The sequence below is a fragment of the Austrofundulus limnaeus genome, unplaced genomic scaffold (genome assembly GCF_001266775.1).
Source record: "Austrofundulus limnaeus strain Quisiro unplaced genomic scaffold, Austrofundulus_limnaeus-1.0 Scaffold1181, whole genome shotgun sequence".
NCBI classification, from domain to species: Eukaryota; Metazoa; Chordata; class Actinopteri; order Cyprinodontiformes; family Rivulidae; genus Austrofundulus; species Austrofundulus limnaeus.
Window position 1 is genome coordinate 8,164 of NW_013953583.1, and position 26,565 is coordinate 34,728.

General features: G+C 40.1%; 1 protein-coding gene across 1 annotated transcript in view; it reads left to right on the forward strand.

Annotated features, from left to right (window-relative positions):
* The window catches only part of LOC106534475 (myosin IXB), a 61,936-nt gene that overhangs the window by 7,636 nt on the left and 27,735 nt on the right, over positions 1-26,565 (forward strand). The window contains exons 2-6 of the mRNA XM_014031123.1: positions 10,226-10,451; positions 10,572-10,791; positions 11,112-11,621; positions 22,507-22,601; positions 26,266-26,328. Of these exons, the coding sequence (XP_013886577.1) occupies positions 10,291-10,451; positions 10,572-10,791; positions 11,112-11,621; positions 22,507-22,601; positions 26,266-26,328 (1,049 nt within the window). The 5' untranslated portion in view covers positions 10,226-10,290. The remainder of the gene's footprint in view (positions 1-10,225; positions 10,452-10,571; positions 10,792-11,111; positions 11,622-22,506; positions 22,602-26,265; positions 26,329-26,565) is intronic.

Consider the following 26,565-nt stretch of genomic DNA (forward strand, 5'->3'; position numbering starts at 1 on the left):
TGTGCACGTCTACGTGTACGAGCGTGAAATTTCACATGCACTATTTTCACCGGTCGCTTAGCTGGAGGAGGGCAAGCGATTTTCGCCTCACCGCACAGGCTCCATAGGAAATGAATGGAGAGCGAGCGACGTCGCCTCCCGTGTGTCGAGCCCTTAACTGTGCATGTCACTGAAGGGGTGTTTACTACATTTAGCCACGGCGAAAACGGGATGTTTTTTTAAACGTCAGTCAATATAAGCAGRGGAATTGRCACCCGCGGCTGCAACTAGCTGCTCCAAACATTAGCGTGCTAACGCACATAGCGGTGCAGCAAGGAAAAATGTCCCCTGGGAAACAACAGTTCTCTGGCGGCCGCGACGAAAGGTTCCGCTATTTAAACTAGAATGTCCAGTATTAAGAAAATTCATATCATAACAAAAATAAAAACCGGTATTCGGTACAAAACGGTATACCGCCCAGCACTAGTCTGGTGCCCCCCAAATGCTGCCAATCAGGTGCCTCCTAAAAGATTTATTACCAAGAAGCATTGTTACAACAAAGAAACAGTCTATCAAACACAAATTTCCTTACTTTTTTGTGCTAAGTATAGTTTACAAAGAACTTAGACTTTAGCCTTTTAATTTAGGAAAATGCAGCGTTCTTCTTGCTTCCACTGTTGCATCCATTCTACTCTGGTCTGCATTGAGATCAAAGAGAAAAGAAATAGCTCTGAACCCACCTGTCTAGACTTTGCTTTTATACAGAAAAAAAGAAAGGCATGTGCCTGTGTATGAACTGGAGGTGGATTCTGAATAAGTGTGTACTTGGCGCACTGCAGGGCCTATTCTGGTCTCACAAAGGAGTCATGTGTTTGGAAAGCGTTTTTTAGTGCTGGGTAACCCACATGGGTGAGTGTGTACAATAATTCCCTCTGTTTTCCTCCTTCCTTTTCTCCTCTCGTCCTGATTTTTTTTTTGCCTGCAGCTGCCTCACATCTCCAGATGACACACTTTGTGTTTGTGTGCAATGTATCAAGCAAAATATGGAGGAAGTGTTTCCTGAACTGGAGGCGATCCCAAGCAGCCGCTGTGCACCCAACAGGAAATGCACCTGAACCAAACAAACACATCTTTATTGATTAAATTAACAAATGGCACAATAAGACTTGGTGCAATCCACTGCTGGTGACYCCAAGAAATTGCAACAATTTCACATATTCTTTGTTTTGTTCCAACTCAGAATAATTGTTAACTCTGTTCCATTGTCCTTAAATTTGCCCAAATCTAATTGCAGAAATTAGTCCACCTAAATTTGCCAACAATGAGATGGTTGTCGATTGGATTGCTGAAGGTTATAACATATTTATGAAAAGCCTAAAGGAAAAATGTAGCCTGACAACAACAAACTTATTTTGTCTGAAAGAACATTTTTTTGTGAATGGCCTTGCCGTCGTTCTTGTTTGACACTTTACCAATGCAGATGATATAGGAGCATTATATAACACCACACTGGTGTAATTTGGGCAGTTTCATTATTATATCTTGGTATGTCGACTGCTTTCTTTAACAACGCCAAGATGGCTGCTGGAATGAGTAGTCCGGAAAGCGCTCCGGAATCTCCTGTCACCACCAGGCTGTATGGAATCCCAGAATGAGCTGGTTTTAGAAACACAGGCTTCTGCTTTGCATTAAGTCAGACATGCTTCAGCCTCACTGAGCGCACCGCTTTGAATCTCATATGTCAGCTCATCACGCTAACCAGAAACATCCCTGCCACCAGTAAGAATGCATTGTCTTCTCTTTGCATTCGTTTTTGGATAAAATATTTTGATTCTTGAGTCTGTACGTGGCAAACATTCAAACCTGGGGTGTTTTATTTGGAGGGGGATTTGTGTTCGTATTTGCATGTGAGCTTGTTTGCATTTCATTTTCAGGACTTTTCAACAAGTCTGATCAAATTCCAAACAGCCGAAATTTATCTCAGTTTTAGGATTTTCACTTTACTGACTGGTGCTTGACCTCTATTATGGTTGATGGTATAATAAAGAGGCATTATGTGTAAATCAAAACACCAGGACGTGGAGTTTTACGAGGAGCGGCGTTTCCACACAAGACTATATTTCTACTCCKCTCTCTGTTCGCCGAGGCTTGACATCTGGATGGAATTAAAGCAGCAATGCCAACTGCTAAGCAAGAGTGGGGAGCTGAAAGGGGTGACCAGCAGGGGGGTTGAAGGAGAGTCTGATACGACGGGGTAGGTTGAAGCAGCTTAAAACAGCAGCACAGCTGCAGCAGATGGAGTTGCAAGACATGGAGGAGTCGTGTAAAGCCGTGAAACATGCATGAAGGTCATCAATCTGTGTCCAACGCTAATGTCATAATTGCCGTAAARGCAGCAGAACAAACGTGGAGGTCTCGCAGAAACAATCCAGCCACGGTTTCAAACAGATTTCAATGAGTTCGGTCAGTGTTTATGTTTATCTGTGAGCGGGTCGCTCCAGCTGTGGATGTTGTTTACTTCTCACGTCGCCTTGAGTGATGCGTGCGTAACGTGAGGTCATACCTACCTCTGAGGGATGCCAAAAAAAAGGAACAGGAGTCTGCTTTAGGCTGTCGATACGTGACTCTGACACATGAAATTGGGAGTGGCAGATCAATGCAAAGCAGTCAGTTGACCGTGTTATAATTGATTGTCCATCACCGTTATGGTAATRAACAGGTCAGCTCAGCTTGTATGCAGTTTTGAAAATGAAACAAATGGCTTTGGGAGAAGTATCCAATGGTTTGACAGTAATTTATGTGTGGTGGAAACCAGGGGTCAGTCACTTATAGAATAAGATTATTAGTATTTTGTTATTTGTAATTGATTTACAGACCATATGTTTGTTTTTTCAGCTCTTTATTCTAGTTGTGTTCAGGCACAGGGGGACTGGCTATCCTTCCTGTATAAACAGAATGAAGTGAAAAATGTCAATTAGTTTCCTTAAATTTCTGTTTGTTTGATTTATGAATTACACATCAACTGTTTTTGGAACAAACACTTTCCTGGTTAAAAAAGGGAGACACATGCTCCAAAGCTCTTGGAGCATACCATTTAAATTAGGAGGGGTAATGCTTAAAGAGTTATGCTAAATTAGACTTATTCTTTTGATTGGCCTTAGATGTGTTTAGTTATAACGATTTGTATTTATGTAAATAATTATTGGTACCATTTTTTGCGTTAGGTTTATGTAAATAATGTTTTGTTCTTGTTTTTACCTTTACCCCTTTTCATGGTTTCTTCCTGTAAAACGAGGTATAAAAGRCAGCTTGTTGCTTTCACTGTGGCATGGTGTTGATGTACATGTGACCTGCAGAACTCCAKTAAATCCACRTCAAAACTCATTTTTATTGTCATCATGCCTCTCTGTTTTGAGCCTCTGCTGGTCAAAAGTAACATTATGATCTTTTATAAAGTCCTTGTTTTATGGTACATTTTCTAACTGCTTATTGCAGGGAAAGTAGCATTGACCATGAGCTTTCTGTTGAATGAAAAGCCGAACATCAGCAAGTCAAAGACTGGATCCCTGCAGCTTTTCTTTCATTTATGCTCGCCTTTAGATGCAGGCAGCAGATGCTCCTCAGCTCTGCTTTTATTTTATGTAGTTGGGCAGCCTGGGAATTGACTGAGGGGGCTTTTAGAGCCCTCATTCCCCCCTCCCCCCKTCGCTCTGTCTGCTCAGCTTTCTCTGTCAGTGTTATTTAACACAGTTAGTGTCTGTTAAGGCTGTTAATTCCAGTTTTTAAGCATTTTTTAAGCATCCTTGGAAATTTCAGTAGGTCATGGGGATGTAGTGGGATGTTTTTGAACCAGCCATTTTGGATGCAACTGCTCTRCCATTGAACCATTGATTTACCACGACTGCAGCAACGGGAGCAATCTCTTCCCATCGGTGCATGTATGAATCTTTTAGAGAGTGTAAAACAAAAGCTGCAGGGAGAACACATACAGAGTAAATCTGGGCTTCCTTTGCTCCAGTCTCCCATTGAGCCCAGGGGACAATGTTGCCTGCTTTGGCAAGAAGCCAGCCCTTCTCATCTCCATTAGGTCATGCACAGAGAGTTGTAGTGGTGATGGATACCTCAATGACCCAATCTCCACACTCCCCGGGGAGAGGAAAGGAGCTTGGCTTACATCAATGAAACGAGGCACAGATGCACCATCGGAAGTGTGCATGCAAACCAGGGCAATTTAAAATGTTTAAAAATTCAGTGTGAAACCAAATGAGTGTATATCACTTACACGCAAATGTACACTTTGCTAGAATTCCCTTATCACATGAAACATTTAACAGATTTTATAATACAGTAGTGCTGGGCGGTATGACCAAAATTTTGTATCACGTTATTTTCAACATTATCACCGGTTTCACTGTATTTCACGGTATTTTTTCTTTTCATCACAGGTCAGCTGATAATAAAATGTACTAACACCGCTTATTAACTTTTTTCTTTTATTGTACCTCTGTCTGAGTCTCTGTTTCCCTCCTCTAAATGTCTTTTCTTCTCCTCATGGTTGGAGGCAGTAGTAATGCATTTTGGTCCGGTCGTGAAGGAGGAAGGTTAAGAAAAGATTATTATCGGGTCTATTGTTTTGTTATTTATTAAAGATAAACAGCACGACTTACCTTGCACACCAGTCAYTCAATCCCACAACACCACRCCACCCCGGCTTTTCACAATAGAAGCACGCTAAAGTCTCCATGCGTCGCCACGTCTCCATKTTAAAGTCYCYTGTTATATCTAACCATGCACGTAATTGAAGAGGTGTTTACTAGATTCAGCGATGGCGAAAARGGGATCTTTTTTTAAATGTCAGCCAATATAAGAAGCGGAATCGCCACCCACCGCTGCAACYYTAACATTAGCATGCTAACGCACATAGCGGTGCAGCGAGGAAAAGTGTCCCCCYGGAAATGGTTCACTGGCGGTTGCGACGAAACGTTCCGCACGTGTTCAGGCTATTTAAACCGCTACGTCGGTGTTCAGAAAATTCATATCATAACAAAAATAAACGGTGTTCGGTACCGCCCAGAACTATAATACAGGTTCATCTTTACAGAGCAAACACCCTTTAAAGCTACAAAACTTGATTTGAAACCAAGAATAGGCCTGCCACAATAACTAATTTTGCTMGAAGATAAATTGTCTCAGAAATTATTGCAGTTAGCGATAATATTGTCAGGAGACCATTTTAAATTAATTTAATGAATGCAATTTATTCTGTYTGCATCTTCCTCTCTGGCTTCATAAAATAACTGTGGTCACCCTRGCGTGACTTACAGAAGTTTAKGAAATTTACGTAAAGTTACAGATGAACAACTACTGAAGCTCTTAACGTCGCTACCCACCTCTGTTCGAGCCAGCACAGTTTATAMGTGTCTACCTCTGGCTTCATAAAATTGTTGTGGTCACCCTCATGCCACTTAAGAAKGTTTACTAAATTTACATAGTGTAAAAATAACTCTTGGAGAACCCAAATTTTGGCACAGTGCCTTGAGGGCGTCCAGCTGAAGGAAGCCATCGATAAACTGAAGACTCTTCTTTAGCTAAAGGCSTGTTCACGGAGTTCTCGTGCTGCAGAGGTTACGAGACCATGTGCCTGTCKAAGTATTTCTTTTCACTCAACATTAATTGGCACTCTAATTGSTCATGGTAGCTTTTCTGTTAGAGTGGAGTTATTTACTATTCAATTGAAAGTAGGTGGGCTTAGTTTGGTGTCAGAAGTGGAATACAACAWAAAATATCATATTTTTATTTAAGGGGTAAAATAAATTATTGAAGCATTAACATTTTGCTGCTGTGGTTGCATTTACTTTAACAAATTCCAAAGAATTACTCTAGAGTTTTGTAAACTGATAATTACTCTGAGTAAAAAACGTCTGAACAGTAGAAGTAATTTAATCCAAGCCTTTTTTTCTTTGTTGCCTGGATAAAGAGTGGTTAGGCTAGGATGAGGTTGGTGGGTTCAGAGCCTGTGTTTTTTTTTTTTTTTTTTTATGAAGGAACGCCAGCTTTAAGGAGCTTGTTTGTTGTTGATCCCTCACTACCCCCACCCTTCACAATTTGGGTTGGAAAAAATAGTATCATGTGTAATTAATTGTCTGAAATAATTACTATTAGCCACTTTGCAGTTAGTGTCACATGATGACCTATTTTTGTTTGTGACTCACTCCTCACTATTAAGTGTTTGACTGATGATTTTAAAGTAAATTTTTAGAGCACATGGTAACCAATTAAAATTCAAAAACATGCATCATTAATTAATTGTTATTGGCTAATTGACAATATTAATTGATACTGGGYGTTTTTGCCAGTATTGCRCAATCCTGTTTACAAAAAGACTATAACAGCACTTTGCTATTCAGTGTTGTTGCTTTTATCCATGTGCTTGTGCAACCACAGAAAAACTATTGACTGCAGCCATTAGTAGTCTGCTCGTCAGAGAAAATCACTGCTATTTTTATTTCATATTTTTTAATGCAAAGTGCTCTAACGGAGCAGAAAAGGGGTGTGTAAACAGCGTCAGTTTTAGCCCCACGCTCTACTTGGTTCTTTAACTCACAAAAACAGCTGAAATGGCAGGTTAAGCCTAGGCAAAGCAGGCAACCCCAAGTCTTATCTGTGGAATGCTGGGCATCGTCACGGAGGATCTCCTCTGCGGGGAGGATAAGCTTTTATCTTAAAGCCTCTGTCTCTTGTAACTGTCCCCAGAGACCTGCCCTTTCTATCTTACTTTTAGGTGTTTACATTTCTCTTCACATCACTTCCACACACCCCCTTTCCTTCTTTCCTGTATGTCCCTTTTCGCCCCCTCCCTCACCTGCACTCTTCTTCACCGCACATATTGAGCTATCGATGTTCCCATAYATACTGTAGCTTTATGTTTGCTGGTTTGAAAGAAGTTGAGAGAGAGCATTTTTGGAGTTAAAGTGACAAATTTAAACCAGACGAGCCTCATGATGGAGGATAATGATGATGCTGTTTTTGTGGTCTCTGCAGTTTTGCATGCCTTGGCATTTTAAAAGCTTGCTTGTTTTTTTGAGACTGTGGTCAACTTGCCTGGCAAAGGCACAAGCCCATGAGTTTGAAGTTGCTCTGTTTTTCCTCTGTAACTTCATTCCAGAGTAACTTTGCTGTCACGGTTTTCTCTTTGCACCATTTTTCTGTGCATTATTTATTCATTGTTGTTTGCAAATCAGCAGACTCACAATGGCTTATTCGTGGAAAGCAAAAATAACATTGGTAAACCAATTCATAGAAATCAACTAAAACCCAGTTCTAAATTTACTAAAAAGATTCAACCAGTTCTGTAGAAAAGCTTTGTTGCATGAGATCTTTTGTGATTATTTTTGTTCAGAGGTTCCCATGACTGACAGGAAGTGAACAGATCTTTGTCTCCCAGTTTGTAAGAAAAGTTGTAAAGTGACATYTCTCCTTATCTAAGTTATTAACCAACCTATTGCAAGAACAGCTCATTTTAATACATCAGTGACTGAAAMGTGTTATTTTTCTTAAAATAGTTCAACTCAGATCCCCTTTTTACTTGGCCTGTTTGTTTTGGGTATCTAAAAATTAAGAAAACAAACCCTCTGTCTGAATGATTAAATGAATCAGCTGAGGACATCAGTCATTGCAGGATTTGACCCAGGATCAGTTTACCAAAGCAGTGCACTTTGCCCAGCCTGTGTTGAACAGGTTCATCAGCTGCTGTGTTGGATTCACTCTCAACTACAGATCCTCGCTCTGATGGGTTTTGTGACAGACCGTCAACTTGGACTAATTCTTTGGTCATAATGCAGCTGGAAAATAAATAAAACCCTGGATTTTTTTCTCTATTTAAAGAAATATCTCTGCCCAGATGTTGAGTGAATGTTCCAACACAGCAGCATCACCAATAACACTGACGTCACCCTTATGTTGTGGCAAAGTAACCAAAGAGCTGCTGACACCTTTCATATTTTAAACTTTGCTGAGTTAAGCATTTTTGTTTTACCTCACTTTACTTCAATCCTTGTCCTTGTGACCCACTGGCCTGCATGTTTTAGCTGTTTCCCTGCTTCTGCGCACCCGATTCAAATGATTAAATTACCTACTCAGAATGTCATCAAGTTTAGCAGAAGCCTGTCTAGTTAGGTGTGTTGAAGCAGGGAAACATCTAAAACCTGCAGGACAGTGGGTCAGGAGGAACAGAGTTGAAGACCTCTGCTTTAAAGTTTGAATGAAAATTTGAACTTCACTTGTTTCTATCTGAAAACTGCCATGCAGTTTTGTTTTCAATAAGTGTTTCATATAAAACCTGTTAAATCTTTTATAAAGAAAAACTGTGGTATTGCAACTTCASTTGGCATAAAAAGCAGTTCATGAATGTTGATGAGATGGTGCAGAGAGACTGAACTCGCTTCYTCTCTTCTCTGACTTCTGCAGTCATACATCCCTATGTTTGTGCCGTGTGTATGTGTGTGTGTTTGTGTTTTCAAGAGTGTATATGCAGCCAGTACACCATTTGTGGTTTAACCCAAGTGGTGGTGTTGTCATCACAAAGTTTGAGTTTCCCTGCAACATCTGCAGCTGCAACATACAGTTAGGTTTCAGTAGCAAAGCCATTTACGTATGATCTGTAACCATGTGTCATCTAAGTGCTGTTTGCCTTTTGATTTAGTGAAAATGGAAATGCAGCATTCTGCTTGATTTGCTCTGGGGATTTAAGCTTTCTTTTTTTTTCTTTTCTTTTTTTTTTTGAATACTGTGCAAACAAGAATTTAAAAAGTGGTTGCATTTACATACTTTGTTGGCTGTACTTTGTCATCTTTTTCTGGTTGATTTTGTTAGTTTTCCTTTTTATGTTCATTTTTATGTTGTTTATTAACTTAGATATGAGATGTTGAGGTGTCATTTSAGATAGTTTAAGCCCTGCTGCTGCTATCTTGTGTTATGGTTCCCCTGTGCTCATTATGTAGATATGTCTGCGTCAGTAACATCCTTTTAACCTAACCACTGATTACAAAGACAGGTTTTCAGAAGTAGACTGCGTGACAGGATACAGGCATTACAAGAGTTTACAGGTATTACAAGAGTTTATTTCCCATTCATTATGTGAAAGCTTTTCTTTTATCATACTCCTAATTAGGGCTGCATGATATTAGAAAAACCTGCGATGTGCGATATTGGTGCTTAATATTGCGATGACGATATATGATTCGCAATAAATGAACAAATACCAAATAAATAATTATGTAGTTTTGATGTCTTTCTGCTCTGGATTCAGAGCAAAAATAAAAAATAAAATAAAAAACTAATCATTTTCATTCCAAAAAGATTTTTTTATGAAGGGATCCATCCAATTGGCCAAATACATTAAGGGCTCTATTTGATTGGTGAAATACTTCAAACTTCCGTCTGAGTGACAAAACTCGAAAATGCAAACTTTTGAGCCAACCATTTATTGCAGTTTTTGCAGTTGTTGTGATATGCATATTACACAGGCTGTTATCGCAATGACGATGGATTTTCGATATAATGTGCAGCCCTACTCCTAATTGTTTGGCTTTATTTATTAAATTATTTTTGCCGCTCTGCTACAGCAGCTTAATTTTCCTCCTGTCTTAAAATTCTTAAAAGAAAATCAGGTATTTTGTTTGGAGAATAAAATGATCAGCGCAACAGCTGCATAATTTTAGGTTTAAATTATTTATATTGAGGGTCTTGCTATTGTTTAAGTTTTAAACAACCATACTTAACACAAAAACGTAAGGATATTTGTGTTTGGTAGATTGTTTCCTTGTAACAATGCTTCTTGGCAATAAATCCCACATTGGGGACCTGACTGCAGCAGCTGGAGGTTCCAGAAGCTCAAAACAAATGGTAATAGCAACAGCAAAATTAGCTGCTTGACAGAGAGGATTTGGCAGATTTTTCACATGCACAACCCACACACTCAGCTCTACTGCTCATCCCACAAATGCGTGTTCCTTACAAATGTGGCCCCATTTAAAAGGGAAATGAACAGACTTTCCGACAATAAAAGATTTATTACCAAGAAGCATCGTTACAACAAAGAAATAATCCACCAAACACATTTCCTTACTTGTTGGGTTTAGTTTATKTATTTAAAAAGAAAAAGTAGTGATTGCTGGTTTTTCTTCAGCTTCATATCAGACTTTGTGGAATCAGGATTGTAACTGATGCGTTGGTCTGTTGTCCTCAGGTGCTGTGTGGTGAGACAGAGGCGGTGGCTGTGCGGCATGCTGAGGCCACTCCCCCTGGCTCAGGATGAGTGTCAGAGATGGCGCTGCCACCATGGCAACAAATGCAGGTGGAGGAGGAGTGGGGGGAGGTGGGCCCTCTGGRCCTAACAACCACGACGACCGCACGTACATGCTTCAGATTTACCCGCGACTGGTTTCACAGTCCTCCGCCTGCTGCAACCTCAGGTGAGTTCTCAACTTCAGCCGTTGAAACTATCAAGTTAACGCTCATCGTTCATAATGTTATTGTTGAAGCAGGGTTTTGCAATGGTAAAATCGTGTTTACTTTTTTGCTGTGACCGTCAGGGTGCAGAAGGACGCGACGGCAGCCTCTGTGATCTCGGACGCCGCCGCGACTCTGGGGCTGGACCCCAGCCGCCTGTATGTGCTGGCTGAGGTGAAGGAATGTGGTGGGGAAGAATGGGTGCTGGAAMCTGGAGACCTGCCGGTACAGAGGTTTCTGCTTTGGCCTCGAAAAGCCCAAGAACAGCATGCTCGTAGCCTGGGCTTTTACTTTTTACTACAGGTAAAGTTGARTGACTGTGTTATAGTCAGAATGATGAAGCTGTGAGAAAACTCCTCCTGTTGTTTGACCATTGTTCTTCCTTCTGCTTTCTCTTCCTCTTTGAAAAAAAAACAAGTAATCAGTTTTGGCAACAGGCTACACAACAGTGATGGAAATATAGCAATAAAAACAAGTATAACAACACAAGATATAATTTCCTTGTGCAATATGTTTGGAAYAAAACCTGCATCCAATTATTTTGTTTTCTTTAAGAAATCCGAACAGCTCAAAATATTGGTTGTGTCAAAAAGCATTAATGCTGTTTTTCTTTATTTCTTCAGGAGAGGAATCGTGATGGTTCTATCCAATATGTCCACCTCCCACCTTTGTCCAAGGAACAAGAGGTACTACAGCTCGCTGACAGGGGCTTCCTCCCCCCTCCCCAGGACGATTTTGCAGACCTCTGCAACCTCCCCGTCCTCAGTGAGGACAGCATATTAAACAATCTACGCACACGCTTCCACAAGAGAAAAATRTACACCTATGCAGGCAGCATCCTCGTGGCCATCAACCCCTTTAAGTTCCTGCCCATCTACAACCCGAAATACGTCAAAATGTACGAGAACCACCAGCTGGGCAAACTGGAGCCTCACATATTTGCTATCGCGGACGTGGCCTACTATGCAATGCTCAGGAAGAGGGTCAARCAGTGCATTGTCATCTCTGGGGAGAGCGGCTCGGGCAAGACCCAGAGCACCAACTTCCTGATCCACTGCCTGACGGCGCTCAGCCAGAAGGGCTATGCCAGCGGAGTGGAGAGGACCATTCTGGGGGCRGGACCAGTCCTGGAGGTAAAACCCTAACATGTTGTGATCTGGTTTGGAGGGAAAAGATTAGTAGTGGTAAACCAGTATTTGTTTTGTAAAAGTGTGCTGCAAGAAAACCTGTTAGAGAATCTTCAAAAAGAATTTATTGCTCTATTAGAATCTTTCCTCAGCACTTATTTAAAGAGAAATAATCTGCTTAAAGATGCTTGTTTAGGACTTTTTTGTGCCCCGGCTTCATATCAATATTATAACTGTTATCCAGTTATAAGATTGCTCCTCTTAATGTTAAAACATGCAGAATCACAGGATGGCAAATGCCATAAGCTATATTTGCACATTTTGTCGATGMTGATYAATGATGAAAGTGTTAAAGGGATCCCCYATTAGTTGTAACATTAGACTTTATTTGATTAACTGTAAAATAAAGACTGTAAAAATACTGTAGGCTGTTTAGTTTTGTAAAGTTTTAAAAATATATTTTAACACGGACAGAGCCATTTTATTTACACACAAAGCATTCTGGGTAAATGATGACGTTGATAGGTCCTTGGTGTGAGTGAGCTATATCCACCCTAAAGGTTAATCTTGGACAATATCTGATGATTGACTCTTTTAAATGAAACCAGAGAGCGTTGACAGAGAGGAGAAGGTAGAAATGACTCAGCCTGTAACTGAAAATATGGATGGAGGACAACAGAGCTGCTTCATGGAAGAAGAACCTCAGCTTAGCCTGTTAGCCTTTGCGCTAGCACCGATGCTATATTGCCTTAAATGTATTAGCTCYGCGCTAGAGCAACAAACCAGCTAAACTGAGGTCCTCCATCCATATTTTCAGTTGCAGGCTGAGTCATTTTTGCGTTCCCCTCTGTCATGTGGATGGAGGACCTCAGTGATGAGAGGAGAATGTGTAGCACTGAGCTAATACATATGTATGGTGATAGCGTCGGAGCTAACGCTAAAGCTAACAGGCTAAGCTGAGGTTCTTCTTCCATGAAGCAGCTCTGTTGTCCTCTATCCATATTTTCAGTTACAGGCTGAGTCATTTCTACCTTCTCCTCTCTGTCAACGCTCTCTGGTTTCATTTAAAAGAGTCGATCATCAGATATTGTCCAAGATTAAACTTCAGGGTGGATGAAGCTCGCTAGCAGCCTCGCACCGATGACCTATCCACGTCAGCATTTACCCAGAATGCTTCGCGTGTAAATAAAATGGCCCTGTCCGTGTAATATATTTTTAAACTTTTAGTTCAAAAATTATAAAAACTAAACAGCCTACGGTATTTTTAGTCTTTATTTAACTGTTAAAATAAATGTTTAGCAAATAAAGTCTAATGTTACAACTAATCAGGGATCCCTTTAAGAAATCTTTAACATAAAGACTGTAGTCAAGCCAGAAAGAAGAAATGGAAAAAAACAAGAGGAAGTTGCTTTATCAACTTTTTAATTTTACTTTGTGCTGTTGAAAATACTGTGGGAATCTGAGGTAGATTAGACCGTTTACTGGTTCTATATCTTTTTCTACGTTTTAGGGAACAAATTGAAGTTTCTTTGAGTGTTTACAATTTTAGATGGTGGTACTTATTTGTGGCTGTTTCAGTCAGATGACTGCACTTCTTCCTGCTTTTTCCTCTGTGAGAAATGACATGCTTGTTCTGACTTGCTGCTTGCAGCTACTGACAGGCCAAAAGGAACAAAAACTGACACATTAACCTTACTGACTTAATAACTGTCTTTCTGATGGGCAGAAATATGAAGTCATTTATAAAAATGACATGGCAGTAGAAAACACAATTCTTAACTTTTGAGTTCAGACTCGTTTAACATTTTGTGTAAAAATCAAGTTTTTAAAGACTCATATGTGAGTTGAATAGCAAGACTGACAAGGTAAATTAGAATTTTGTCAAATTGTCATTGAGCCTGTCAATGGTGCCCAGTGCTGGAAGTTATGACAACACATCAAAGTTTTGGTTACACATAGTTATTTGTGTTTCCTGACTGATTTAAATATGTTTTGGCTGCAAAATCTAAAGGTTTTTATGCATATAGTTCATTGTTTAGTAAAAAAGACAATCAAAATTCTGGGATTTCTTTAGCCTTTATGATTTTTCTATTCATTAATGCACTTGTGAAAAGCAGCAGGGTTTGTATTGTACAACGTGACACACCTTCCATTTTTGGAATAATTGTATGGCCTCTCTCTGCAACAGGGACWTTTTGGCAGCAGGTTTATTGTGATCATTTCTACTGTGTGACCTCTGACACACTTGATCACAGGATAGATGCTGGAATCCACATGTGAAGTGTGAAATAGATCGTTGGCATCTGTTTAATGTCTGATCCATAATTTGTATCAACCCTGTAATTCAATCCAGATGTTGGACCAACTCAAGCTTTTCTTGTCAAGTTGTAAATTGGCATCGTCTTGCTAATGCTGCACGTGTATTTTGTTTGGCATTTTTCTGATATGAACAATATTACATTTTTTAAAAGATTTCACTTATTTGGTCATAAATATTTGATTTATAAATTTGAGGGGATAAGTGTGTTTGTTTGTTTTATTTGGACTGTGATAYTTTCATTTTTTTCAAGTTTGATTTACTGTAGATAAATGATTAAAAACAGATTTGGTTCACATTTCAAATAGCACTCTGCTCCCTCTCACTCTCTGCTTCAAATGAAAAAATATATAAGAAATAATATAAGCAGTCTTATCACCGTGGACTGTGGATAGATGGATAAATAGATGTGAAGATGGATGAATAGAAACAAGGATGGATGGATGTATGGATGGATGGAAACATGGAGGATGCATCCTTCGGACCAACGGACAGATAGACAAACTGATGGATGGATGGATGGATGGATGATGGATGGATAAATAGCTGTAAAGATGGAAACGATAGATCGATGGATAGATTATAGATGGATGATAGATTATAAGTGGATGGATGGATGATTGGATGGGTGGATGGATAGATAGATGGATGAATAGAAACAATGATGGGTAGATGGATAGAAACAATGATGGGTAGATGGATAGAAACAATGATGGGTAGATGGATAGAAACAATGATGGAAAGATGGATAGAAACAATGATAGATGGATAGATAGATGGATGGAAACAATGATGGATAGATGGATGGAAACGATGGATAGATGGATGGGAACAATGATAGATGGATAGATGGATGGAAACAATGATGGATAGATGGATGGAAACAATGATGGATAGATGGATGGAAACAATGATGGATAGATGGATGGAAACAATGATGGATAGATGGATGGAAACAATGATAGATCGATGGATAGATTATGGATGATAGATTATACATAGATGGATGGATAGATACATAGATGGATGGATAGATAGATAAATGGATATATGGATGGAAATATGGACGGATGGATTGAAGGATGATGGATGGATGGACTGATAATTGATAAATACTGTATATGTATGTGTGGATGGATATATGCATATATAGTGGTTCATGAGATATTTTGCTAACAGAAAGTGAGTTTACTAATTAGTTATTAGTTTTAAACAGGCATATGCTGGTAAAGACCTCCCCTTGATACAACTACCTGAATAACATTTGAACAAAAACCTCTGTGTTTGCATTTGATAGCCTCTCTAGCTGTAGGGAATTAATTACCCAGAGTCCTGATCTGAGAGTAAATCTCCTCCGCATACTTTTCAGTTTTATTTCACAATCATGGGAACAAAAATAGACGCTTATTCAGAAAAGCCTCATGAGGAATGCAGTTTATACAAGGTACAAAACGGCGAAGAAAAAAAAAGTCCTGGTTTGTAAAAGTACGTTTATTGAAAGTTTCAGTTCTCAGAAACTGTAAAAGAAAGAATTAAAAAAAACTAAACCAAAGTTTAATGGTAGGTGGTCACAAGCTGTCAGACCAAAGCTCATTGCAACAATACAGTGTGGATAAACACAATAACAAACGGTCATGGTGATTTCATTAATTACATGTCACATGTCAGAACTATCTGAGCTGCTGCTGCTTTCTGCGTGCAGCTCTGGTCTCTTGATGTGTGTCAGATTTTGGTTCCAGACGACAGATTGAGGAATGAAGGGGGGAGGCAGTAGAGTGAGGTTTTTTTCCCCCTCCATCAGCACAGTTTTGGTCCCCGGGGCAGACTTTGCTGCCATTCTGCTGCTCTCTGTCTCTCTGTCTTTTCATCTTACAGTATGTGTGTCAGCCCAGTCCAGAGCTGTGGTTGCAGGGTCAGACAGGAAGATGGGTTTGGACTTTGCTGGCCTGGTCATTTGGGGACAATTATACATTTGACTTCAGTTGAAACCAGTCATTGAACAGCTTTTTATTTCCTCTTCTATAAAAATGTTTGCAAAGAGACCATTTTTGTGAGTTGATGTAAAAAGCTTCTGTGCAGCATAAGATGGTTGACATAAAACAAATGTTACATTTTACTAAAGAAGTGAAGTTTTTTACTTTGGCAAAACAGTTTCTAGGTTCTTTTTTGTTGTGGAGTGTGATCGGATTACTGGTGGTAGAAAATGTGTGTGTGCGTGCGTGCGTGCGTGCGTGCGTGCGTGCGTGTGTGTGTGTTTCCTCAAGCTACAGTGGAGGTCTAAAGGCCTGGATCACATTTTGCGGAGATGAGATCATAATTTAGTGGTTCTGGATACTAACTTTGTGCTCTTTTTGCTGGCAGATTGTCCAGACTGGGACCATTTGGGGAAAAAAGTTGCTGTCCTGCTTTAAAACATTGCACCCCTCTTTTTTGTTTTCTTTAAACTGTCTTAGTTTGTGTTTGTAACGTACACGAGGGATTGTGGAACAGCCTATGTGGTTTGAACAAATGAGATTTAATCTTGTAGAACCAGCTCACTAATTCTAAATGAGTGGTTTTTACTCGCAAACTGGTCTAACTGGTTCATCCTTTGGTGTGTAGTTACTCATTGCGTGTCTCTGTGTTCTTGTGCGAGGCTTTGAAGCTTCTTGTTCTTATTGTCAGAGTGACCTGCCTCTGCTTTGGCTTGAAGGGTCTGCTTAAGAGAAATGTGTGAGTAGGATGTCTGACTGTAGTTAAAACGTGTGAAAACGCAGCTTTGTGTGTGACAGAAAAATCGTAGTCATCTGATTATTTTTTTGAAGAGTCAAACTCAGTGAAACCTGTTTAAAATCAATTAAAGGAAAACCCGATGAAGTAAATTAGTTACACATTTTTAATCAGCTTGAACCTAAACAGAGGCGTCTACGCTCCAGCTTCTCTTATTAAAACTTTCCTGTCCCAAGTCTGTGGTGCGCTCCYTGCCACTCTTGTCTCACAGCTTCAGACAGGAAGTTCCTATCATCCAGAACCCTTGAACAGGAAGCGGCTACGACACAGGAAGTAAAGGCAGTGGTTCCCTCTGCTGTTAGCTCAGAGCCTTGAGGGGCGTGGACAGAGCAGACCAGAGGGCTTATTGTTGTTCAGGAAGTGCTGAGGAGAAGCTGGCCAGTCTGTCTGCTGATCTATTGTTTATCTCTTGTGTGAGAGTAGTCATTCAGGGTGGGTGGCATTGTGTTTGAGTCTGAGAAAAGCTGACATTATCGAGATGAAGTCACTGTGCCATGTCTCTGACTCATGATAGAAACACACACAGACCCATATAAATGTACTGTGTATACAAATACCTTCCTATAATCACTCAGAGACCTACTCCAGATCAGAATATGCCTCTCTTCAGCCTTCCTTATAACTCAACACAGCTTGTATGCTGCAGCAGGCTGCAGGCCACTTTGTGGTGCTGTGACCACACCATAGGCTGGGGTTTGATGTGGTGCTCATCTTTACATGGGTGGGGCTGCTTTAAATGGCCCCAGTTTGGTAAAACGCCAAACAACAAAAAAGAACAAAATTGGCAGTTGGAGCTTCATCCTAACCATTGAAACATGTTGTCACTGACATTGGTCTCGTGTCTGTGCTGTAACTTTAAATTTTATACACTTAAACTCTCACTTTTATTGTTCAGGCTGACCTAAAAAAATCAGAGTGCCACTTAGTGTCGGTACGGTTCAGTACGGTTCCAAGCTATTTCCATTAGGCCAGATTCTTGGAACCAGCCCTTTCTTTTAGTACATACTTCGTTGTGGTTCCAAGTGGTCCCAGTCAACACCAAAATGCGACGTCAGAACACTGTTTGTCACTGATTGGCTAGGGTTGGAGTCACTGATTGCYTCTGAGCTGCCTTTACAACAACAACTCGAGGCGCCATTTTTTAAAATTGTAGCAGCGACATTAGTTGTGTTTCTGTCCAACTTTAATTCYAATTTTAAGCAAAATTTTTCAAATTTCAGAACTTATATGTTTGCTGCAATGCGATGTTAAATAAAATGCAACTACATTTAGTGATACTTGATTAAAACCCAAATTATTAATGTTTTTTTAAATTTATGTGTAACATCTTTAATTGTGAAGTTATTCCTCCAGTGAAAAGACATATGAATGCATGTCCCAATGGGGGAAAAAAAGAATAGAAGTTGGATTTAAATTGGATTTAAAGAGACAGCCTCAAAACGAGTTGATCTGAGGCACACCTCAGAAAATGGGTGAAAGAGGGGCTTGTGGAGTTACGATAAGGATGAATTCAGAGCAAAGCATTGCAGTTTCACTTATATAAATCCCAACTGAATGAAATGTGAAAAAGAATGTTTTAAAAGCAGGATATGTCTCTTTTATTCATTTATTTATGACCACAGTTCAGTTTATTGTTGCATCTGTTCACGTGTCAGTATTTTTTGGGGGACGTTTTCTTAACAAAAAAGAATCGTGCCACGTATCACAAAACTAAAGTTTGTTACCTGCTGTTTACCTGTTTCTTTTTGTGTTTCGCTGTTTAACTGTAAAGATAGTACACAAGTCAACAACGAAGAATTTGTCATTCTTTTAATCTTTCACATAGCTGGCACGAGCACGTGATTTCCCAATGAACTAGTTTGTACTGATTTTTTTTCCACTCGTTGCCTAAAATAGAATCAATCAACCATTGTATCCTGAAGCAATTATAGATTTTTTTTATCCTTCCATAACCACCATCATGTTTTTGCCTTAAGACGGCTGCAAACACAAGCATCTTTAATGTAACTTCATTGGAAACAGACCTGCAGGAAACCTTTTGCATATTTGCTCAAACTCTCTCTTAAATGACTGATTTATTAATCTTCTTGATGTTTCTGCTCTTGTGGTCCCCGAGGTGACGGTGCTTATGACAGAGCAATTCATAGACTGTGTTGTACTCCCTCRGGACTTTGCTGTTGCTGTTGTGACGCTTTAGAGAGTCAGCTCTTTGTTATTAGTTCGGACCAGTTAAGCCTTGAGGGGTCTAAACATAGTCGGAATATTAGCTGATGCTCGAGAAGCCGAGCGGAGGAGGAACCGTGTAGAGACGTGGTTGCATTCAGTCGCTGCCAACAAACATGTGATCTCAACAAACTGTTTTTTTTTTTCACATTTGCAATAACAGTGATTATTTTGTCACCAAGTAGCACGGAGCATTTAGCCTGAACGTTGCAGCTACCAGTGATTACACACTTCTGCTCTGAGCTCTAATTTAACCTGTATTGCAGCACATAATTCATTTATTTGTGAATCGGWAGATTCTTGCTGCCCAGAGAATCAGCCTTTCGTCGAAAGGTTTGAATAATTTTTGCATGGGCGTTGTCCACTCCGAAAGTGGCATTTTGTAGCACTTGTATTATTTAGAGGCCTTTTGTGTGTGTACCCATGCACTAGTGAGGTGTCAGTGTCAGGGCCTTGGCAGCGCCTGTGGAAACCCGAAGCTCTCTGAGCTGCACCAAACACTACACTACTTTTTTTTTTTGAGCACGGGAGTTCTCTTTTCCCTCATTTGTGACATCAGTAGAAATTCTTTGTAAATTTGGATCATATGATCACTATAAAATCCTTTTTAAAGTTGTCTTTTAGCTTCCAAAAATTTCTAATTTTGAATGCATCACATGTTTTGAATTCTTTTTTTTTTATAATTTACACTTTGCTTGCTGAGACAAACGATTTATTTTAGACATAAGCCTCCTTCATAAGGAGAAGTGTGTGTGAAGTGGGCTAAATGTGGATGTGAGACTTGTCACTGGTGGCTGTTTATGTGGAAATGCACAGGGAGCACGGCTTRCAGAGAAGGCGGCTCGCCACAGAAATAAATCAATTAAAACACGGGGTCATTAGAGTCACTCTGGGTCCACATCGAGAGCGTGAAGGCAACACAGGTGACCGAGACAACCCCACCCCCTCTTCCGCCTCTCTCTTTTTCTCTGCTCTCCTTGCATTGCTCTTTTGTTTAGACTCTTTCTGGGCAAACCCTGTTTTGTGAGAATGGTGACTACGCCGTGCTTTTTCATGGCCATGGTTTGGAAAACAGTTGAATTTGCTTCCTCATACCTGCTGAGCTTTTCAGCCAATCGGCCTGGCTGCTGACGGGCATGTTTGAATACGAACGATGCTGCGAAATGTTTAGAATTCCCTCCACGATGCAGCCAACTCTGAACTTTGCAAAGAGTTTTGTACTCTTGTCTCTAAGGTACTGGGACACCATCCGCTCCACAAACCGCTTACTGATCCTTAACAATGCCACAGAAGCAAAATGAACTCACATAAATGTACAACAATAAAAACAAGTATTTGGTCTGTAAAAAAGGAGCAATAAAAAGCCTGTAGAGTTGGTTGTTTAGAGCAGTGGTTCCCAAAGTTGGAGTCGGGACCCACAGTTGGGTCCTGAAACATCAAGGTGGGGTCCTGAAAATATTTTTTTAATTAATTACACAAAAAAAGACAACTAAGTAGTGCTGGGCGGTATGACCAAAATTTTATACCGCGGTATTCTCAACATTTACACTGGTTTCACGGTTTTTGACGGTATTTTTCTTTTCATCACAGGTCAGCTGATAATAAAATGCACAAACACCGCTTATTAACTTTTTTCTTTTACTGTACCTCTGTCTGTGTCTCTGTTTCCTTCCTCTAAACGTCTTTTCTCTGACTGGTGGTTGTAGACTGTAGTCATGCATTTTGGTCCGGTCATGAAGGAGGAGGGTTAAAAGATTATTATCGGGTCTATTGTTTTATGTTATTTAATAAAACTTATCAGGATGACTCACCTTGTACACCAGTCAACTCAACTCCACTACAAAACTTCTTCCCCTGGGCCTTTTCACAATAGAAACACGCTAAAGTCTCCATGCGTCTCCACGTCTCCATATTAACGTTGCGTGTTAAATCTAACAGTGCACGTCAATGAAGATGTGTTATTAAGCGATGGTGAAAACGGAATGTTTTTTTTTTACGTCAGCCAATATGAGCAGCGGAATCGCCACCCGCCGCTGCAGCTACTCCAACAATAACATTAGCATGCTAATGCACATAGCGGTGCTGCGAAGAAAAGTGTCCCCCGGGAAACAGTTCACTGGCGGCCACGTCAAAATGTTCCGCACATGTTCAGGCTAATTAAACCAGTATGTTGGTATTCAAAAAATTCATATCATAGCAAAAATAAAAAAACGGTATTCGGTACAAACCAGTATACCACCCAGCACTACAACTAAGAACATTTTTTCCCTTTGTTTTTACAAAATAATAAGATTAGTGTACTTAAGATGGACAAAATAGCGTAATAAATAATGTTACTATGCTCTTGTTTGAAGTGAAAACAATGTTCATCAACCGACAACAACTGGGGGCACAGGTCTCTGCTGCTGGAATTTTGTGGGTCAAAAGCTGAAAAGTTTGGGAACCACTGGTTTAGAGAGTCCAGGTCAAACTAAAGAGAAGTCTGGTCACAGATAACCGAGCGTCTGTTTCACCATCCATGAACAAGCAGCAGCTGTTGCCTCATGCAGTGCTTGAGACTTTAAAAGTATTTTCAAAATCCCACCTTGCTTTAAAGGTTTTTAGTGCAGTAGAAGAAAAAAATGTGTTTCTCTAAATTGTATTTCTGCAAAATGAGTAAAAGGAGAAGTAAAACAGAAGGACAGATCAGCTCAAAATGGCAGCGAGCAGATTAAAAAAAACATGTGTTTCATTGCAAAGATGCCGATCATTCCCAGTATTTGTCTGCAGATGTGTCGTTTATGTATTTGTATGTGGTCCCGATCGGCTTTGATGCAACTGTGTCAAATTCAGCCGGTAAATTCTTTGAAAAACACAATGTGGGCCCCATTTAACATTCACTGAGTCAACTTCCCCTGCAGTGATCTTTTCTGTGGTGTGTGTAACCATGTGAACATGTGCACCGAGAACGAAAAAACAAAACAAAAACTAGAGCTGTTCTGTTATCGTATCGATGCAGTAACCGTGACCCACCTCACTAAAACCTGGTTTGGGTCTGAGTTAGAAATTCTTTGAAAGAAAGCCGTTTCTAATCTCGTGGTCCGACTCTGCTGCGCGGGCAGGACCGAGCCGCATTTATCATCTCTGACCTGTGACCTCTTTGTCATTTTCTTCTTTTCACTTGCCCCTCTGTGCACACACGCACACATCAAGCAGAGTAAATGAAGATAAATCAGCGTTTCAGCTGCTTGTAAAAACCTGATACAACTCCAGGGATATTAAACCTTTTTATTGTAATAGAGATTTGTTGTCGGGTTCATTAAATGTTCTGATAGAGAGATGTGTGTAGTTGGAAGCACTCTCCACTGCAGTTTGTCTTGTAGCACTTCCATATAAGGTTTAAAAGCTGCAAGTTCTCGTTTCCAAACATCCTCAATGAGCTGCAGAAATCTGAAACATTTTGGGGGAGGCTAGTGGGCGCAGCATGTGGTGGATTTTTATTTAGACGACTAAAACTTCAGATCCAGCTAGAATAAATCTTTATATTGTGCTGATTTGATAAAACACACCCAAACCTCCTTGTCTACCTCTTGTCTTTTTCAGGCCTTTGGTAATGCTAAAACAGCCCACAACAACAACTCCAGTCGTTTTGGTAAATTCATCCAGGTTAATTATCTGGAGAGCGGAGTGGTGCGAGGGTAAGTAATCCATCACCAGATTCATAAAGCATGTGAATTTTAATGTATTTTATCAAACCCTCCTACAAATCTTTTGTTCAAAACATTCAAGGACTTGTTTTTTTATGAGTGTTTCAGTTTTGTGCCTCCCTTTAGCTAATCATCTTCCTCTATTGTCTCTTGATGGCTGGTCATGTGTCTCAGTGCGTATGTGAAAGCTAACTTTTAACCATTAGCATTCTCTTCCCTTTTTTTCCCTCAGCAGTAAAACTCTGCTTAGAAGGTGCATCAAAGTCTGGTCAGCTGTGTCACTTCCTTATTTCTTCATCAGGGGGAGGGGAACAGCTGCTCACCGCAGCATCTTTAAAGAACAAACCACGTCATGTATTCGTTGTAAAACCTGAAGGGCTCTTGAGTGCAGTGCTCAGACTTGTAACGGTATGAGTTTTTCGACACGGTTGCACAAGTAAAAGTCTCCAGTTCTCAAAATAAACTGCGATTTGAAAGGTGTACATGCCTGTGGTGACAGCTGCTCGGCGCTGCAGAAAGTGGGCATCCCCCAGTCTGATTGTCCTCTAATGGCTCCTGGTCCCATCATTGTCTGATTGCTTTCACTGAGAAGGGTTTGATTCAGGCTGCAGGGTTGATTTTATGGAGCTCTAAGCTACAAACTGAAAGCTGGGAGACGCACTCTATGATCTAGTTGATGCAAACCGCCTCTTGTGATTTAACATCTGCTTAACATCTGCTACTGCAGCATTCTGTTTCTTTACACTCAGTCAGGACCTTCACGGCTCTGTTTATAGACTTGACAAAGACAGCCTGTCTGTCTCTCCGTCTTCAGTGGGAGCTATTCAGACAGTCAATAGAGGAGTTCAACAAAGGAGAGCCTGCTGTTGCACCTTCGTCTGCTCTCAAAGTAGCTGACAGTCGATTTATGCTTTAAATCTGAAAATATTATCTCAAGATGGTTCAAAATAGTCAAAAGGAGAACACTTTAGAAGACATGTTCGTGTGAAGGAGGTAAGAGTCAGTAAAAGTGTTTTATGGTTAAACTTTGCAGCTATAAAGACAAAAGCTTACAGCTTATGTCACTGTTTTACTAATTAAACCAGTGGTTCCTAAATTTGAGGTCATTATCCCATTGTGGGTCATGAAACACTGGGTGGGGGTCCTTGGATAATCTCCAAATATCCACTAAAGTTTAACAAAATGGCGTATTTTCAAAGAAATTTACAAAGATGCAAACAGTTACTATAAATTATTAAAAATGAAAGTGTTCATTAATTGTTAGGTAATTGTTAAGACTGTTTGTGGTAATTTAATCAGGTTATTAGAGAAGCTTAAGCATTTAAACCAGAATTAGATGGAGCCACAAGCCTCGGTTAATTTGAGGGTCAGAAGCCAAAATGCTTTTTCTGTGATATGAGGGTAATGTCACATCAGTCAGATTAGAAATGTTTCACGGTGACGTCGTGAACGTCTCCGTTGATCTGCATCAATCTCACATTCCAAGTTGACAAATGGATCTGAAACATGCCTGCGAAATACTTTCCACAGCAAAGCAGAGCCACCTCTCTGCCTGACTGTAGGGGTCAAAAGTTCAGCTTTTTCCTTCAGTTTATCAGCAGTCGGTCTCGTCTGTAACCGACCATGTCCACGTTGTTTGTTGATGTCGTACCAAGTATCAGATAGCAACTTTAAATGAATAATTCCAGTAGGTTTCCTTTAATTTACATTATTGAACAAGTAAACTAACATGAAGTAAATAAATTACACAGAAATATCCAGCAGCACATTATAAAGTAAAGCAAAATGGATAGTGTTTAAATTTTGAAACCGATTCCCAGAAACAAGTAACTTGAATAGGTGGTGTATTTATTAGTCGTTTAAATTAAGTTTGAGTCAAATTTCAGGTATTCACTGGTCAGTTTTAGTGATTGGCATTACTACAAAATGTTTATACCACTGTATTTTTAACAATTTGATGGTATTTTTCTTTTTGAGTATACCTGTGAGTGTCGAATACCTCTTGCAGACATGGATGTGTGGCTCAGGTGTCCCCCTGGGGCTGCTCTGGTTTTGGGTGTGGAGGGTGCCGACTTTGGCCTTGAGCAGTCTTGGGACATGTTTGTGGCTGAGGGGGTGGAACAGCTTGCTCGTGGCTTTGGCTCGGCAGAGTTTGCGGAGTGCAGACGGTTGATTGACATTCAAGCTTTTGGAGCTGGGTTGTTTCTGTACGGTGTGGGCCATCCACTTTTTGGGCACAGGTTCTTCTTGGGCATCGCCCTCGTGAAACAGTTTATTGACGGACCGTGCAACGTTCCCAGTGTTGTTTAGGCCAGTGGCTCCCAACCTTTTTAGACTTGAGTACCCCCTGAGCCATTTTGTCATACCACTAATACCCCCTCTGTCAAACGTAATGATGATTATCCAAAACTATAATGTACAACAACTGATTATTAAATGAAAATTATTTATTTAACACCCTAGATTGTTTAATTTTCAGACATTTTATTTTTTTCAACTCAAATTAAAAATAAAGATAAATATGTTGCCTTGAAAGTGAATAAGTAATTAAATAAATAAACCAGGTAATGGCAGGTGCAGAAAACAGCAGTATCCAAAATACATTGTATTGTCCAAAATACATCAAAAAGCCCAAATAAGAAAATTCTGTGAGATTCCGCGTTTTATACTGGATTCCATTCCTGTGTCAATTCCATGATTCTGTTTGCATTTTCCACATTGTGGATAGAAATCATAGGGACCTACATACCCCTGTCCTATTTTTATGTTTTTACACACCTGGGAAATTTTTCCACTCACCCCCTGTAATGTGCTCGTGTACCCCAAGGGGTAAACGTACCCCTGGTTGGGAATCACTGGTTTAGGCTATTCAAACTGGTATGCTGAAATAAAACAAAATTCATATCATTACAAAAATAAAACCTGGTTTTTGGTATAAATTGGTATACCGTCTAGCTCTAGTCCGTACCTACAACTGGTTCCAGAGGTATGTGTGTGAGTTCAGGTTAATCTGAATTCCTATCAGGTATTCGTGGTGTGCCTCAAGACTGGCTTCTTGAAACCATTAATTTGTCTGTTATCAGTGTCTCGAACATGTAATACCTACAGCATGTAAAACTATTTTAACATTTTGTTTGTGTGTCTGTAGCAATGACACATCAGCAGTTCCAAATGCGAGGTGTGTGCAGTTTTAATTGGTTATCTGTTTAAGGTTGCATTTTTGTGTGTGATAAAAACGAGTTTCTCACAGTGAGTCTCTAATCTTAGTGTCGCAAGGACTGGCGTCAGTTTTCTTGTTGCTTATAGAAAAAACAAGTCTGACTTATAAAATCAGATTTAGACTACTTTATGACTCTGGCCTGGTTTATTTGGTAAATACCGCTGCATTTAAAACAACGCGCCTCATGACTGCAGTGAAAATGTCGCTCCGCAGCGGCCCTCCTGTGTCGTCAGAGTTTTGCCGAGCTCCACCATTTGTGTGGCTGCTTCTGAACGTTTTGTTCATTGATTGTTCCAACCACCTGCCCTCACTTCAACTCATCCTCCTCTTTCACTTTCCCCAACCCACTTTCACTTACTGACACACAAAGCGTAGAGTTCTTTTAGTATTTAAGCTATAAGTTATAGTTTTGCTCATTCTCTTGCTGTCTTTCAGGGCTGTGGTGGAGAAGTACCTCCTGGAGAAGTCTCGCCTGGTCTCTAGAGAGAAGAACGAGAGGTGAGGGGGGAGAAAGACCACCAGACTTCATGAATCCATCTGTATAAACAGGAAGATTTTGCTATAGTTTAATATAAAGTTCAGCTGAAAGCCTTTGAGTTCAGACAGTCATCTGCTGAAACGCTTCCACGCCCACACACTCACCACCTCGGACTCTAAAAACATGTTCAGTTGCTAACCAACAAATTAGATTAAYAAATCACAACCCACTGAACGCATCGACAATGAATAATATTT